Source organism: Dromiciops gliroides, chromosome 4 (assembly GCF_019393635.1).
Source record: "Dromiciops gliroides isolate mDroGli1 chromosome 4, mDroGli1.pri, whole genome shotgun sequence".
Taxonomy (NCBI): domain Eukaryota; kingdom Metazoa; phylum Chordata; class Mammalia; order Microbiotheria; family Microbiotheriidae; genus Dromiciops; species Dromiciops gliroides.
This window is the reverse complement of record NC_057864.1, coordinates 193,070,980-193,086,632: the sequence shown is the minus strand read 5'-3', so window position 1 is coordinate 193,086,632 and position 15,653 is coordinate 193,070,980. Positions and strand designations below refer to the sequence as shown.

General features: G+C 37.7%; 1 protein-coding gene across 6 annotated transcripts in view; it reads left to right on the top strand.

The window, feature by feature from the left end:
• The window catches only part of KANSL1 (KAT8 regulatory NSL complex subunit 1), a 198,126-nt gene that overhangs the window by 41,433 nt on the left and 141,040 nt on the right, over positions 1–15,653 (top strand). For all 6 annotated transcript variants that reach the window (XM_044002619.1, XM_044002620.1, XM_044002622.1 and 3 more), the window contains one exon: positions 11,937–13,308. In XM_044002619.1, coding sequence (XP_043858554.1) covers positions 12,020–13,308 — 1,289 coding nt within the window. In that variant the 5' untranslated portion in view covers positions 11,937–12,019. The remainder of the gene's footprint in view (positions 1–11,936; positions 13,309–15,653) is intronic.

Below are 15,653 nucleotides of genomic sequence, written 5' to 3'. Positions count from 1 at the left end.
GGCATAAGACATTAAGTGGGATTTTGGGGGGAGTTTTGCCTTATGTGAAGGCCAGGAGACCACACAAAAAAGTTTGCACAAAATATATGTATATTATTATATAATCTCAACCCAAATTTTGCAATAAGGTACTTTAAACACCCCATAAAAGAAAAAAAAAACAAAAAAACCTCAGGCTGCTTCTCTACTATGAAGACCAAAAAATTTTATGTGGATTTTCCATATTGCAGGGACTGTGCCCCTAACCCCCTCGAAGTGAAAAGGATGACTATAATATTAATGTAGTGCTTTAAGATTTGCAAAGCACTTTATGTTATCCTTTGTTGCACTATATCCTTTGCAAAGCACTGTATATTATTTTTGATTCTCACAACAACCTTGGGAGGTAGATACTATTATTGTCTCCATTTTACATATAAGGAAATCAGAGCTGAGAGAGGTTAAAGAAGGACTAATCCAGTGTCTGAGGGGAAATATGAACTCAAGTCTTTCTGACTCCAAGCCTAATACCTGACAATCCCCCACCCCCCACCTCCCCTTTACTTACCAACGGACCCCTTTCCCCCTCCCCCAACACAAACGTTCAGGGAAAGAGAAAGAATGTGCTATGATTTCAGGATTCCTGCTGGTTGGGGAATCAGTGAAAGTTTCATGAAGAAGGTACCATTTGAATTGGGCCCTGAAAAATGGGGTAGAATCTAACCTGATGGAGGGAAGGCTTGGGAGATTTGGGTGATTCCAAGTGTAGAAAGAGGCAGGAATGAATATATATATATATATATATATATATATATATATATATATATACACACACACACACACACACACACATAAAATCTTGGGGGTTGACAAGTAGTCCATTTGGCTGGGTTAGAGAGTAAATAATGGGAGAAATGCTGGGAAAGGTGAGTTGGAACCAGATTACGGAGGACTTTGCTACCAAACTGTTAGAAAGTTATTTGCTTGATAGACAGAATCAGTGGAAGATTTCTGAAAAATGGAATGATGATATGATCAGAGTTGCATTAGGAATAGTAATTTATCTAAGTTTAGGCTAGTTTGAAGTGGTAATACAATAATCTAGTTTTTAGTGGTAACATAATAATACATAAATATTCTAATCTGAAGTCTCTTAGAAAGAACTTTACTTTTTACATAGTTTTTTCTTTGACTTTGATATTTTATGAAAAGTTAGAAAATATTTTCAGATTGAAATGACTTCCATGTATTAGCAATTACAGTGACAGTATTTTTTTTTTTTTTGGTGAGGCAATTGGGGTTAAGTGACTTGCTCAGGGTCACACAGCTAGTAAGTGTCAAATGTCTCAGGCCAGATTTGAACTCCTGACTCCACGACCCGTGCTCTATCCACTGCACCACCTAGAGCTGCCTCTTACAGTGACAGTATTCTTACCTTTTGTTGCCCTTAATTGTCTGAAATGCTGCTTTTGATGTTTTAAAGTTTGGTTTTGAATGATTGCTACTAAATTTTAAGTCATGATAAAAGGAGTTTATATTAGTTTTAGGTTTGCCATGAATGGCCTGGCCTATAAAGTTGAAGGGAAGAAAAACTATGGAACTCTCATGTGACGTTATGTACTGCCAATTTTTGTTTTGTTTTTTTTTTTTGAAGGGAGGGGAGGGCAGGAAGGGTCTGTTTAGACATAGATAAATGAACATTATTAGTTCAATTTTCCATACTTATTCAGAGTAAACTATATTAATCTTATGTTCTTTGTGTGCATCCTCCATTCAGTGTACTGGGACTCTTAATTTCTTTTTTCCAGGGGCAATGAGGGTTAAGTGACTTGGCCCAGGGTCACACAGCTAGTAAGTGTCAAGTGTCTGATGCTGGGTTTGAACTCAGGTCCTCCTAAATCCAGGGCCTGTGCTTTCTCTACTGTGCCACCGAGCTGCCCCCAGGAAGCTTAATTTCTATCAATTATTAGTGTAGTTTAGCAATGGCCACAGCCTCCCTAAGGTATTGATCTGGAACAGTTTCTCCTTTTTCCTTTCTTCCATCTGTCTCTAATTTTAAAGGTGACTACAGGAAATTTTTGAACAACATTGATTTTTTAATATTTCCAACCCAAAGGGCAATGGAGATGAATAGTAGGGGCTACTACTGAGAATTTTACAGTTACAACCTGAAAGTGGTAGTGTAAGGGATATTCTGTTTGGTTTTTGTTTTGTTTACTTTTTTGGCAGGGCCATGGGGGTTAAGTGACTTGCCCAGGATCACACAGCTATTAAGTGTCAAGTGTCTGGGGTCCAATTTGAACTGGGGTCCTCCTGAATCCGGGGCTGGTGCTTTATCCACTGCACCATCTAGCTGGCCCCAAGTGTAAGGGATATTCTGAGGGAACTGTGTGATCAGGAGTTGACTAGTCTTGTCAGGAGCCAGGGATAAGAAATGAACAAATCTGATTATCTACAAAATGCAGAATAGACTGAAGGAATGCCTTCCATCCAGCACATTATGTGTATCCTTTGTGGAATGACTATGGAACAACTTCCTAACAAGTGCTCCGTTTAGTGTCAGAGGACAGAAATATGTGTGCTGCCTAAAGTAAAAATTTCAGGTTTACTTCTGAGCCTCTCTTAAGCCCATTTATTTATTTACTTTTGTGACCTTGGACAAATAATTTGATCTTTCTGGGCATCAGTTTTCTCACCATTAAAATGGTAGAGTTGGTTGGAGTGGATGATTTATAATGTAATGGTTAGAACACTCCTGAGTATAACACTGGATTTTAACCATAGGCAGGTGTGTCTGTCTCTGTCTATCTAGTCTATATATATATCTTGTTTGTACATGGTTGATTTAATATTTTTTCTCCTTGAGAGTGGAGACTCTTGTCTTTCTAATCCCAACACTTATTACAGTGCCTAGTACACAGTTGGTACTTAATAAGTGCTTATTGAGGGATCGGAAGGCAAGTTAATTGCTCTGAGCTTCAGTTTCTTCATCTGTAAAATGGCAGTAATACCTTAGTGCCTACCTGTCATAAGGCAAATGAGATAATGTATTGCAAACTTCAAAGTACTAATTAAGAATCTATGAACATGATCAAGAATTGGATGTGTTGAGGTTGCAATTTGCAAAAAGAATGTATGTATTGACGAGATAACAGATCTATTGAATTTTTATACCATTTGTGTTTAGAAAAATAGGGAAGTAAACTCAATTAAATTCTGGAATAACCAAAGTAGAAAAAAAGCAAAAGGACATTTCTATTTTTTATTTATTTATAATTGCCACTTGAGCAATGCTAATAACTACCTTTGTAACCCAGTCTTGTTACCCAGGCATAAATTTGTGTGCTGACTTAGAGGAAAATTTTGTACACCTTTATGTAGGACTTTCATAACAAGCCTTCCACAAAAGTACTATGGTAATATTGAATCCCCTTATTTATAGCTTTATTAAATATTATTTGTATATTTTTTATCCCTTTCATTTAACTAAATTAAAATTTACTTAACAGATAGGGAAGCCTTAAGTGTGATCTTTTTTTTTTGGATAGATCTTTAACTTTTTTTTTCCTCTCCAGACTTGTGATTTTATTGATTTAGCAGAATCTATCAATTGAAGGTTAGCTTCTGTTCTGCAATTTAACTGTCTTAAGAATTGCCTTAGGGTAGAGTGAGATTTGTGTAGGGTTGCACTGTGGTGTCCCTGGTAGAACTTGAATCCAGGGTTTCCCTAACTCTTAAGGCTTATTTTCTATTCATCACACTGTGATACCTTTCACATTTTTTTACCTCAAAACTAGGTAATTAATTGCAGTAATTAATTTGCTTTTGAGAGTCTATTATTTTAAGAAGTCATACATATGCAGTGAAGGATAAAAAGACTTGTTCAATTTTGAATCTAGAATTTTTTTCCTATTAGTTCATGAGTAGCAGATTGCATCTATACTATACCAATAAATCAGTTCTGGGAGTGACTTACTGCCATTTTACTTTTTAAAAAAAATTTTTGTAGGGCAATGAGGGTGAAGTGATTTGCTCAGGGTCACACAGCTAGTTTAAATTTGGCCTCATACACTTACTAGATGTGTGATCCTGGGCAAGTCATGTAGTTTCTGTTTGCCCTCATATTCCGTAAAATGTGGATAATACAGCTCCTGTCTCTGAGGGTGGTTGTGAGGATCAAAATCAAATGAGAAAGAGGGGGTGGCTAGGTGGTGCAGTAGATAAAGCACCAGCCCTGGATTCAGGAGTACCTGAGTTCAAATCTGGCCTCAGACACTTGACACTTACTAGCTATGTGACCCTGGGCAAGTCACTTAACCCCCATTGCCCCGCAAAAAACAAAAACAAAAACAAAAAATCAAATGAGAAAGTAATTGTAAATACATAGTAAGTGCTATAGCTATTGCTATCATCACCACTAACACCACCACCAGCATCACCAGTGCTTTTACCATTGAAAGAATTAAGCCCTTTTTAAAGGAAGTTCATTTTCACTTACTACTTTCCTTTTGGTCTCTGAGTGATACATGCCTCGTTTAACAGCCACTGGGATATGAGAAATGGATAACTAGAATCCACAATATTACATGATATTCACATTAGAGAATTATAAAGCAGAATATATTGTGAGGCCCTACAGAAAAGCTGATTGTGTACTAGAGGTATCACAAAGACCTCAGGGATAGAGGAGTGCCATTTGAATTGGCCTTTACAGGTCTGGTAGGAATTCAGGGGATGAAGAAGAGGTAGGTGGAAGGTCATTTGAGGCAAAGGCATGAAGGACAGATGGCACATGACAACTCTTTTCAAATATATCAGAACAGTTATAGAATTATAGCCTGATGAGGTAGAAGGATCTTTTCTGTTTACAAAGGTCTAAACAGCTTAGTAGATAGGGGAAGAAGCCATTGGAAAGGAGGTATGGAAGATGCAAGACAGAAGAGCTAGAGCAAGATCCTGGGGGACGTTGTGGAGAATGAAGTCAGCTAGGTTTTGGGACTGTTGTTTTCCTCAGTAATGCTCAGTAGTTCTGGATGTGTTCCATTTTATCCAGTCTACAAATATTTGGGTGGGGACATAACAGAATAAAGCCAAAATAAATACAAGGTAGCAATGAACACTAGCAGTTAGAGGGAATCAGGAAAGTTTTCCCATAAAAGTGGATGCTTGAATGAAGTGAGAAATTCTGTGAGGAAGAGATGAGGAAGGAGAGTATTCTAGGCTTGTGGGAAGTGACCTGAGTCCTGAGTCTTGAGATGGGAGTGTTTTGTTCGAGGAAGGAATTTTAGGAAGACCAGTGTCTTTCAGTGGGGAGAGTAGAGAAGTATTATGGTATAAGACTAGAAATGTGGGGATTATTGAAGGTTTTCAAATGACAAATAAGTCAAGAAATTAGGGCTGGATAAGTAGATTTGAGAATCATCAGCATAACCATGAATGAGTACATGGAAGCTGGTGAGATCGAGTGAAATAATAGAGAGGGAGAAGAGAAGGTCCAGGACAGAGCTCTGTGGGATATTCAAAGTGTGACCTAGATGAAGATCCAGCAAAGAAAGCAGAGAAAGAGTAGTCAGTCAGGTAGGAAGAGAAACTAGGGGAGGGAGAACAGTGTTTTGAAAACCTAGAGGGAAGAGGATCAAGGACAAGAGCATATCTGACAGTGTCAGAGGCTGCCGAGAGAGAAAGAAGGATGAAGATTGAGAAAAGGCCATTGGGGGTAACAATTAAGAGATTATTGGTAACTTTGGAGAGAGCACTTTTGGTTGAAGTCAGAGGCCAGACTGAAGTGTTAAGAATAGATTTAGTTGGAGGTACTTATTGTAGCAGGTCTTCTCAAGGAGGTTAGCCACAAAAGACAGGAAGAGGGATAATAGTTAGGGATGAAAGGATAAAGTGAGGATAATGAGCCTGGAAGGAAAGGTTGGGGCCAGATTGCCATGGGTTTTAAAAGCCAGAGGAATTTTACATTTCATGGTAGAGGCAATAAATAGGGAGTCATGGAAATTTATTGAGCAGGGAAGTGACCTGCTTTTTAGGAAGCTGCTCTTGAGTGGGGAGACACTTGAGGGAAGAAGGGAGACCAATTAGGAAACCATTGAAATTATCCAGGAGAGAGATGAGGGCCTCAATTAAGGTAGTGGTGGCTGCTTGAAGAGAGAAAGGTTTAGAAGGGAGTGATAATTGTTAAGGTAGAATCAACAAGATGGATCAGTTGATTGGATATCCAGAGCGAAATGGACAATAACTCTAAGGTTTTAAACCTGGGAAACTGGAAGAATTGTGGTCCTTTGACAAGAGATAAGAAAGTTTGGTTGAGGGAAACCTGTTGCATGCTCTGTTTTATATCCATAGTCTTTTTGTTTCCTAATACTTCCCAGACTGGCTTCAGCCTATCATGCATTAGCCTCTTCCATGTACTATCCAGCCAAATATACATAACATTGTGTCTCCTTGAATCTACCTCTTAGGAACCCCTAGCTTCGTTAAAATTCAGCCCAAGTGAAACCTTCCCGAGACCTTTCCAGCTGCTAGTTTCTCACCTTCTTGTGTTTTTTTCTGCCCTTAGAATGTAAGCTAATTGAAGGCAAGGATGATTTTTAGAAATAAATATTTCAGTATTCAAGCAAAAAATAAAAGGAGTGCTATTGCATTATTTTTGTATCCCGGATCTTGGCCCCCAGTGTCTGTTGTATAGCAGACACTTATTTTGATTCCTGATCTATAAAATGCAGAAAATGTGCTAGAACTATTTTTACTTAATTGGGTTGTTATGAGGATCAAATTGTAAAATCCATGTGAAGGCACTTTGTTAATAGTAAAGTGAATATATTAAGATCACTAAAAGTGTTGCTGCATAAGAAAATTTGTGCAGTTCTTTAAAATTTTAAGTAAGTTTGAGTTATCTGTGAAATGTTTTTGCTTAGTTCACTCAATGATAAAAATGTTCTAAATTCTTTTAAGGAAATGTTTTGTGTTCCAAATTATCTTAATACAAGCAGGTTCAGGGCATGTACTCAATTAGCAAAGCCAAAGCATGTTAGTATTTTTCTATTGGTCCAAAATATTTGGAAAAACTAGACTAGGAGGGGCAGCTAGGTGGTGTAATGGATGAAGCACTGGCACTGGATTCAGGGGGACCCGAGTTTAAATCCGGCCTCAGACACTTGACACTTACTAGCTGTGTGGCTCTGGGCAAGTCACTTAACCCTCATTGCTCTGCAGAAAACAAAAACAAAAAACAAAACCAGAATGCAAGGGGCAGCTAGGTGTAGCACAGTGGGTAAAGCACTGGCCCTGGATTCAGGAAGACCTGAGTTCAAATCCAGCCTCAGGCATTTGACACTTAAAAGCTGTGTGACCCTGGGCAAGTCACTTAATCCTCATTGCCCTGCAAAACAAACAACAAAACAAACAAACAAAAAGTAAGCCTGTAGTTCCCTGAACTGTCTTTTAAGGGGCAGCTAGGTGGCACAGTGGATAGAGCACAGGCCTTGGATTCAGGAGGACCTGAGTTCAAATCCTGCCTCAGACACTTGATACCTACTAGCTGTGTGACCCTGGGCAAGTCACTTAACCCCAATTGCCTCACCAAAAAAAAAAAAACCCAACAAAAACCTAGACTAGGGAGGCATTAGTGGTATAGTGGAAAGAATTCTGGTTCTAGTCCTCATTACCACTGTCAGTCTTTAAACAGTTCACTTCTCTGGGCCTTCCTTATCTCCAAAATCGGGAAATTGACCTAGATTGAGGTTCTGTGTGTGTGTGTGTGTGTGTGTGTGTGTGTGTGTGAGAGAGAGAGAGAGAGAGAGAGAGAGAGAGATAAACCTTTTTCACAGTCTAGGAAGCCTATGAATTCCCCAGAATATTTTAAATGCTTAAAATAAAATATGTAGTATTACTAAAGAAACCACTTATATTGAAATGCAGTTTTCCAAATAAACAAGATCATTGACTCCATGTTAAAAAAAAAAAACAACCCAAACTAGATGATCCTTTCAGGCAGTGGTTTTCAACCTTTTTTGATTCCTAATCTTTACCAGTAAAAATATTTCAAACATGCACTCTATTATACATATATGTAACATACAAGTTATATGTTTGTACTACTGTGCTATATATTATGTACAATGAAAAAAATACCTAAAATACAAATTAAGATGAATGGGATAAAGGTAAAGCACTTTTGGAAGTATTAATTTTTATTAATGTTAGAAAAAATCTTTCTTCAGTAACAATGCATATGCTTTGTTATTTTTGAAATTCTTGTTTTAATACTTAATAGTGATACAGAAGTGTGATTTTTTTAAGGTGAATTTTTGTTACTCTTTTTTATGGTTGTTATAGCTGAAAAGTGATTCACAAAGCTATATAGGTCTAAATGGAAAAAATGCATCACTTATTAAATCATGATACTTAATTTTGGATTCCAACCACCAATTATGATGTAAAGTTTTTGGTTGAAATTTGTCTCATATACTTCCATATACTTTTCTCTGATATCTATTATTATTTCTTGCAAAATAATTGTTTCATTAATTGCTTCATAATCTCCACTGTGCCACCTAGCCGCCCCCATTTCATAATCTTTTTGACAGATTGGTTCAAAATTCACTGAAATTCCTTTGTGAAACTTTAAAAAATAGATTAAAGTTTTAAGTGTGCAGGTCTGAGAATGACACACATACACACACACACACACATACACACACACACACACACACACATATATATAGTTTTTTAGTAACTGAAGCTTAATTTTAAGATATCTTGCTAATCATGATTGCTTTATTAGTTAATATCTCAAGACAATAATAACAGTGAATATAAGGCTGCATTTGAAATACTATTCTCAATTTCACTTTTTTTGGGTCCAAATTCTTGTCAAATCTGATTGCTGTTTTCTGCCTCCTAATGTGAATGATGAAAAGCTCGTAATAGAGGTAAAAATTGCTAGTGCTGCTATTTCCTAGTTTAGTTTAAATTCTTTTAAACAATCTCCTTTTAAAAATTATGACCTTGACAAACATTACCTTTATGAAGGACAGAAAAGAAGATTGCATATAAACTGTTAGTGTCCACTATGTTCAGCTTGTTTTTGTGGTATCCTTTTAATTTTACATGTTAATTCCAACATTGCCCTGTTTGTCTATATGATAATAGCTAACATTAACATAGTGCTTACTGTTTGCTGGACTCTGTGCTAAGCCCTTCACAGTTGTCTATCATCTGATCTCATCTCATTTTCACAACAGCCCTGGGAGGTAGATGCTATTATTATCATTGTCCTCATTTTACAAATAAGGAAACTGAGGCAAACCAGAGGTAAAGTGCCTTCTCCAGTGTCACAGGGGTAGTAAGTATCCAAGGCTGAATTTGAATTGAGGTCTTCTTTACTCCAGGCCTGGCGCCACCTAGCTGTCCCTAATACCTCATTCTGAAAAAAAAGATTTATTGATGCTTTTTCTATTTTGTGTCCATACCAACTACTCCCATTCATGTTTTTATTTATTTATTTATTGCAGGGCAGTGAAGGTTAAGTGACTTGCCCAGGGTCACACAGCTAGTTAAGTGTCAAGTGTCTGAGGTCAGATTTGAACTTGGGTCCTCCTGAATCCAGGTTCAGTGCTTTATCTACTGCTCTACCTTGTCGCCCCCTCCCCTTCACTTTCTTCTTCAGCCTTCCCTCCATCATGATAATAAGTATTGTGGTTGTTGTCATGGATCTGTTTTGTTTGACATCATTGGCTTATCTCTGAAAAATCTCTGACTTGCCCAGGGTCACACAGCTAGTAAGTGTAAAGTGTCTGAGGCTGGAATTGGACTCAGATACTCCTGAATCCAGGGCCGGTGCTTTATCCACTGTGCCACCTAGCTGCCCCAGAACTTGGGTCTTCATGACACCATGCCTGGTACTCTACATCCAACATCCAGACTGTATATTTATTTGGAACTTAATTCTGGTCTGTGGTGTGAGATACTGTTCTAAACCTAATTTGTGCTAGACTGCTTTTGTTTTCCCAGCAGTTTTTGTTAATTTATGAGTCTTTGCCCCCTAGTAATTGGGAGTCCTTGAGTTTATCAAACACTCTTCTGCTACTATTGATTTGCTTGTAGGATTTGTGCACTTAATCTGTTCCATTAATCAACTCTTCTATTTTTTAACCAGTACCAAGTACTAAGTAGTTTGGATTATCACTACTTTGTAATGTAGTTTGAGATTGGCTATAACCAGATTCCTTGCCTGCCTACTTTGTTTCATTGTTTTCCTTAAGATTTTTCTTGATTTTTGACCTTTTCCTTCAGATGAATTTTCTTTTCTAATTATGTAAAATAATGTTTTAATAATTGGGTATGAACTGAATCGATGAACTAATTTAGATGATGTTGTCATTTTTATTATTGGTATGACCCAACCATGTTCTCACATTTATTAGTGTCCAGTCTGTATGTAGTTTCTTTGCAGGATTTATTTTAAGCCACCTTGGGAAGGTACTGAAAACTAAATAATATCCATAGATCCATTTAATTAGGCACTTAGAAACTGCAGTTGCTTGCAGTATTTGGAAAGTGAATTGATAGGTGAAAGCACAACTATCATTCTTTATGAGTTGTGATACTTCTCTCAGGATCCCTTTAGGTGTTACACAAGCCCAGTGAGAGTGCCAGTGTTGATTTGTATATAAATTAAAATGTTTTCTTCCTTATGCCCCACTGGATTGTCATTGGCACCCCACTTTGGAGTTGACTGTTTTTAGCTCTTAAGCTATGATTCTGTGGTTCTTTGACCTTTCCACTACATTATTGCAACAGGGTGGAATTGATGTCTCGTTTTTTTTTTTGTCCAGTATTTCCAGCTAAAAGTTTTATTTAAATTGTGAAATTCAATGAAAAGAATATGTGTGGTGAGGGTTAGAGGTAGGTCATCACACACTTAAACATGTATTCTTCAATTTGCTATATCATTTTTGTACCTTGAATAATTCTCAGTTTGGAGATTTTTTGAAATAAGTAGATTCTGATGTTATTATATGTAAAATTGAACATTTGTTTGAATAGTCTCATCTTTAAATGAAGTCCATTTTCAAGGACAAGGCTTTTTGGCCTTTGTGTTCTATTGGAAATACTAAATGCCCTCCATATTTTATTAAATTCTACATCTTCAGTTTGTATCCTGTTGACGAATTTTTACTGTCTTTAAATTTTAGTAAATGATTTTGAATGATTATTTCCTTGATAAAATGTGATTGTTTTCATATTTATGGAAAAATTTGTTATTTTTAGGACTCAACAATAAGGCTTAAGACTAATTTTTCTGTAGATTAATTTTATAAGTACAACCTTTCATTTAAATATTCTTCTATGCTATAACACATTACATTTACACTTAACATTTGCCCCCTAGGTATTTTTTTTAGGAAGAGGCAGATTGTCTAAATAGTAGAATATGTATGTGGTTGATTTTTTTGGGGGGGGGTATATGTGTTTTGGAGTGTGTGAGTGACAGAGAGAGAGAATGATTGAGAATGAGAATTGTAGTGGGGGTGGGGGTGGGAGAGAGTGACCTTTTAATATAGACTTTGCTGACCAGTATCTGAAAGATGGATTGCTAATAATAATTGGAAAAAAAAAGTTCAGTGGAGGAAGCGTTACATTGAAGTGATAAAGCTGAATTTGGCCATGACTTTGACAGAGCATGTGATATTCTATACCTTAGCCATACACAGAATGGAGGAAGAGGCCATTTAGAGGTGGGTAATTTTAAATAAGGGACTGTAATTGAATCAAGTAAAATTATCTATATTCAGAATATTCTATTTTTACTCTTAAGCCACAACAGAGGAATAAAATAGATTAATTTAGATTATTCCAAGGCCTCTTCAATCTTTTATTATGAAAATGTTTCACATTTTTTCCTTCTGTTTATTTACTAACTCTTTTCTTCATTTTTTTTCTCTTAGACTATCCTCTGGCAACATAGTAAGGGGCCGTGGAGCTGGCCTCAACAACAGGAGAGGCTGGACTCCCTGTCTCTCTGTGCTGAATGGCTGCGATGGCGCCCGCTCTCACTGATGCAGCAGCTGAAGCTCACCATATCCGGTTCAAGCTGGCTCCCCCATCCTCCACCTTGTCTCCTGGCAGTGCCGAGAACAACGGCAACACCAATATCCTTATTGCTGCCAACGGAACCAAAAGGAAAGCCATTACAACAGAAGATTCCAGTTTAGACTTCCGAAACAATCCTACCAAGGAAGATTTAGGAAAGCTCCAGCCATTGGTGGCATCTTATCTCTGCTCAGATGTAGCATCTGTTCCTTCAAAAGAATCTTTGAAATTGCAAGGAGTCTTCAGCAAGCAAACAGTCCTTAAATCTCATTCTCTCCTATCTCAGTCTTTTGAACTCCGAGCTGAGCTGTTGGGGAGACAGCCAGTTTTGGAGTTTTCCTTAGAGAATATAAAAACCATGAATACAAGTGGCCAGCCAACTCTGCCACAAGCACCTGTGAATGGGTTGGCCAAGAAATTGACTAAAAGTGCAAATCCTGACCATGATAATTCCAGTTCTCTCAATGGGGGAAAATGTGCTCTCTCTTCTTCTACTCTCCAGGGTGTTGAAGTACGGGGTTCAGAATCTGGGGACTTGAAGGTGGGTTTGACCAATACAATTCTTCCACATAGAAACCTTGATGTTGAGCACATGTTTAGCAATAATGGCACTGCAAACAAATCTTCCGTAAATTCCACGGAGCAGCTGGCACTTCAGGGGGGCAGTGGAGAGAATAGGTTATCACCTGACACAGACTCCAACTCCAGTTTGGGGGGTAGCAAGACACAAGGGCAGAAATCTCCACTGCCTTGTAGCCTTTTTAGTTCTCTAGATTCTGATATGAGGACAACAGCACTCTTGCGGCGGCAGGCAGACATTGAGAGTCGTGCCCGGAGGTTGCAGAAGCGCTTACAGGTGGTGCAGGCCAAACAGGTGGAGAGACACATACAGCACCAGCTGGGTGGGTTCTTGGAGAAGACTCTAAGCAAACTGCCAAACTTGGAATCCTTGAGGCACCGTAGCCAGTTAATGCTGACCCGGAAGGCTGAAGCTGCACTGCGGAAAGCTGCCAGTGAGACTACTACTTCGGAAGGACTTAGTAGTTTTCTGAAAGGTGATTCTATTTCAGAAGAATTGGAGAGATTCACAGCTAGTAGCACAGCTAACCTGAAGTCTAGTGAACAAGCCTTTGATTCAGATGTCACTGACAGTAGCTCAGGAGGGGAGTCTGACATCGAGGAGGAAGAACTGGCCAAGGCTGATACAGAGCAACGCCATGTGCCACTGTGAGTATTAACCAAACTTAACACTTGAAGAAATAATAGTACTCAGTGGAAAATTAAGTGTGGATAAATGGTTTTAGTATTTTTGCAATGCCCAAATTCCATTATCTTGACCCTAATTTAGAACACAGAAGTAGTTTTAGGGGGTTTATGTATATATATGTTTGTGAAGTAAGGTTTTTTTGGATATATTATGATACTGTGTTTCTGAAGTTTAAAATGATATATTTCTATTTGAAATTTTATTTTATTCTACCTTTTTTTGGGGGGCGAGGCAATGAGGGTTAAGTGACTTGCCCAGGGTCACACAGCTAGTAAGTGTCAAGTGTCTGAGGCCGGATTTGAACTCAGGTCCTCCTGAATCCAGGGCTGGTGCTTTATCCACTGCACCACCTAGCTGCCCCCTATTTTATTCTACTTTTGAAAGAAGATATAAGGCAAAAGGCATCCTATTTGCAGTGATAATTTTAGCTGAATGAAGAATTGGATTAGCTATAAGGTGTTCCCATTAATTCTGGAAAAAAACTTTAAAAGGCTTTGTTTTTTTTTTTTTTTACATCACTTATGTTTTCCAGTTATATGCATATCTACATAGAGAGTCATCCCTAAAACCAAAGAATAATAAAAAGAAAACTATTTTCAGCAAAAATAACCGATATGGGATAGCTAGGTGGCGCAATGGATAAAGCACCAGCCCTGGATTCAGGAAGGCCTGAGTTCAAATCTGGCCTCAGACACTTGACACTTCACTGGCTGTTTGACCCTGGGCAAGTCATTTAACCCTCATTGCCTCTTCAAAAAAAAAACAAACAAAAAACCCCCCATATGGTGTTCAAAACCTATAGTCCCTCATTGCAGAGAAGGAAAGGAGTGCATTCATATCTTTGTGGCCATGCTTGATCATTATGATTTCATACCATTCAGTTTTTATAGTTAGTGTGTATTATTTCCTTGGTTCTACTTGCTTTACTTTGTGTCCCTTCATACAAACAGGTCAGGTATTCAGTATTGAGCGACAAGAGTCCAGCCTCTCCTCTTGCTCAGGCCAGCTTTGTGCTCCCATACTACATAGAGTAAATACAGAGGAGGAAAATATAACATATAAAATGCTTAGAAGTAGAGGAGGTTAAGTAACTTGCCCATGGTCACACAGCTAGTAAGTGGTTGGGGCTGGATTTGAACTCAAGCCTTCTTGACTCCAGACTGCAGAACATTTTTAATGAGTAGGGTTGAACTGGAGTTGTCATAGAGATTTGGAAGACAGGGAAATTTTTGTAGGCCCAGCAAGCCTGGGAAAGTTACTGAAAGGTTGATGGGATTGGAGATCTTAGTGAGGACAAATAATAGGTTTTAGCATAAGAGTAGATGAGAATGATGCTGACTATGATTCTGTAAAGAAATTTGACAGTTCTTGATCATGAAAGTAGAACAGTTGTGGGTGATAGTGAGATCATGGTTTCATGTAACTGAAGTAGAGAGCTGGGAGTAGATTATAGAATATGAGCAGATGGACTAAATTTCTAGGCTTCTTGTTTTAGCTATAGTATACTGCCTGTTTGATAGAATTCAGTTAAATGATTTCTTGGTTTTTCAAAGTCTGCTTAAAAATGCTTAAAAAAAAATCCTCTTCTATTCCAGCAAACCAATGAGTAAAAAGTCCTTTAAAGGCATATAATCTTAGGAAGTTTGCATCTGATTTGTGTGGGTCCTAGTGTTGTATTGACTCTCATGGTAAGCCTAGGTTCATCCTGCAGTCATTGGCTTAGCTTTTCTTTTTGTTTGTTCTTGCTTAAGTTAATGGTATAGAAGTCAAGGAGACAAATTGTAATTTGATGTTATTCTTAATATTTTAAGAATGCATGCTTGAACACATCCATATTATCAGGAATAATTTTCCCTTTTACTTGTTCAGTGTAGTTTCGTGTAAATTAACCTACACTGACATGTTGGGGGACTAAAGAAATAAACCAATTCACTAAAATAACTCAGAAGATTTGTTTTCCTCCCCCCCCCCCCCCCCCCACCCCAAACATGGGGATTTGTAGTGATATTAGTTGTGCTTACTCAATTTTTAAAGTGATCACTTTTTGACTATTTGTGAATAGATTTTCTTTTATCTTTGTGATAAGTATTTGGGAAGGTTTTATAGTGGGAATGTGGTGCCCAAACCATATAATAGAGGATTAATTTTGCATTATCAGTTCTATATTAGCTTGAATAATTTTGTTGATTATTACAACTTATTGACTGTTGTCTTTGAGACTTGGAGATTAAATTGTTGGCTGACTTGGGTGAAGTTTATTTGACTGGAAATTTATGCTGTATTGGGGGGAAGAAGTATGATTCTT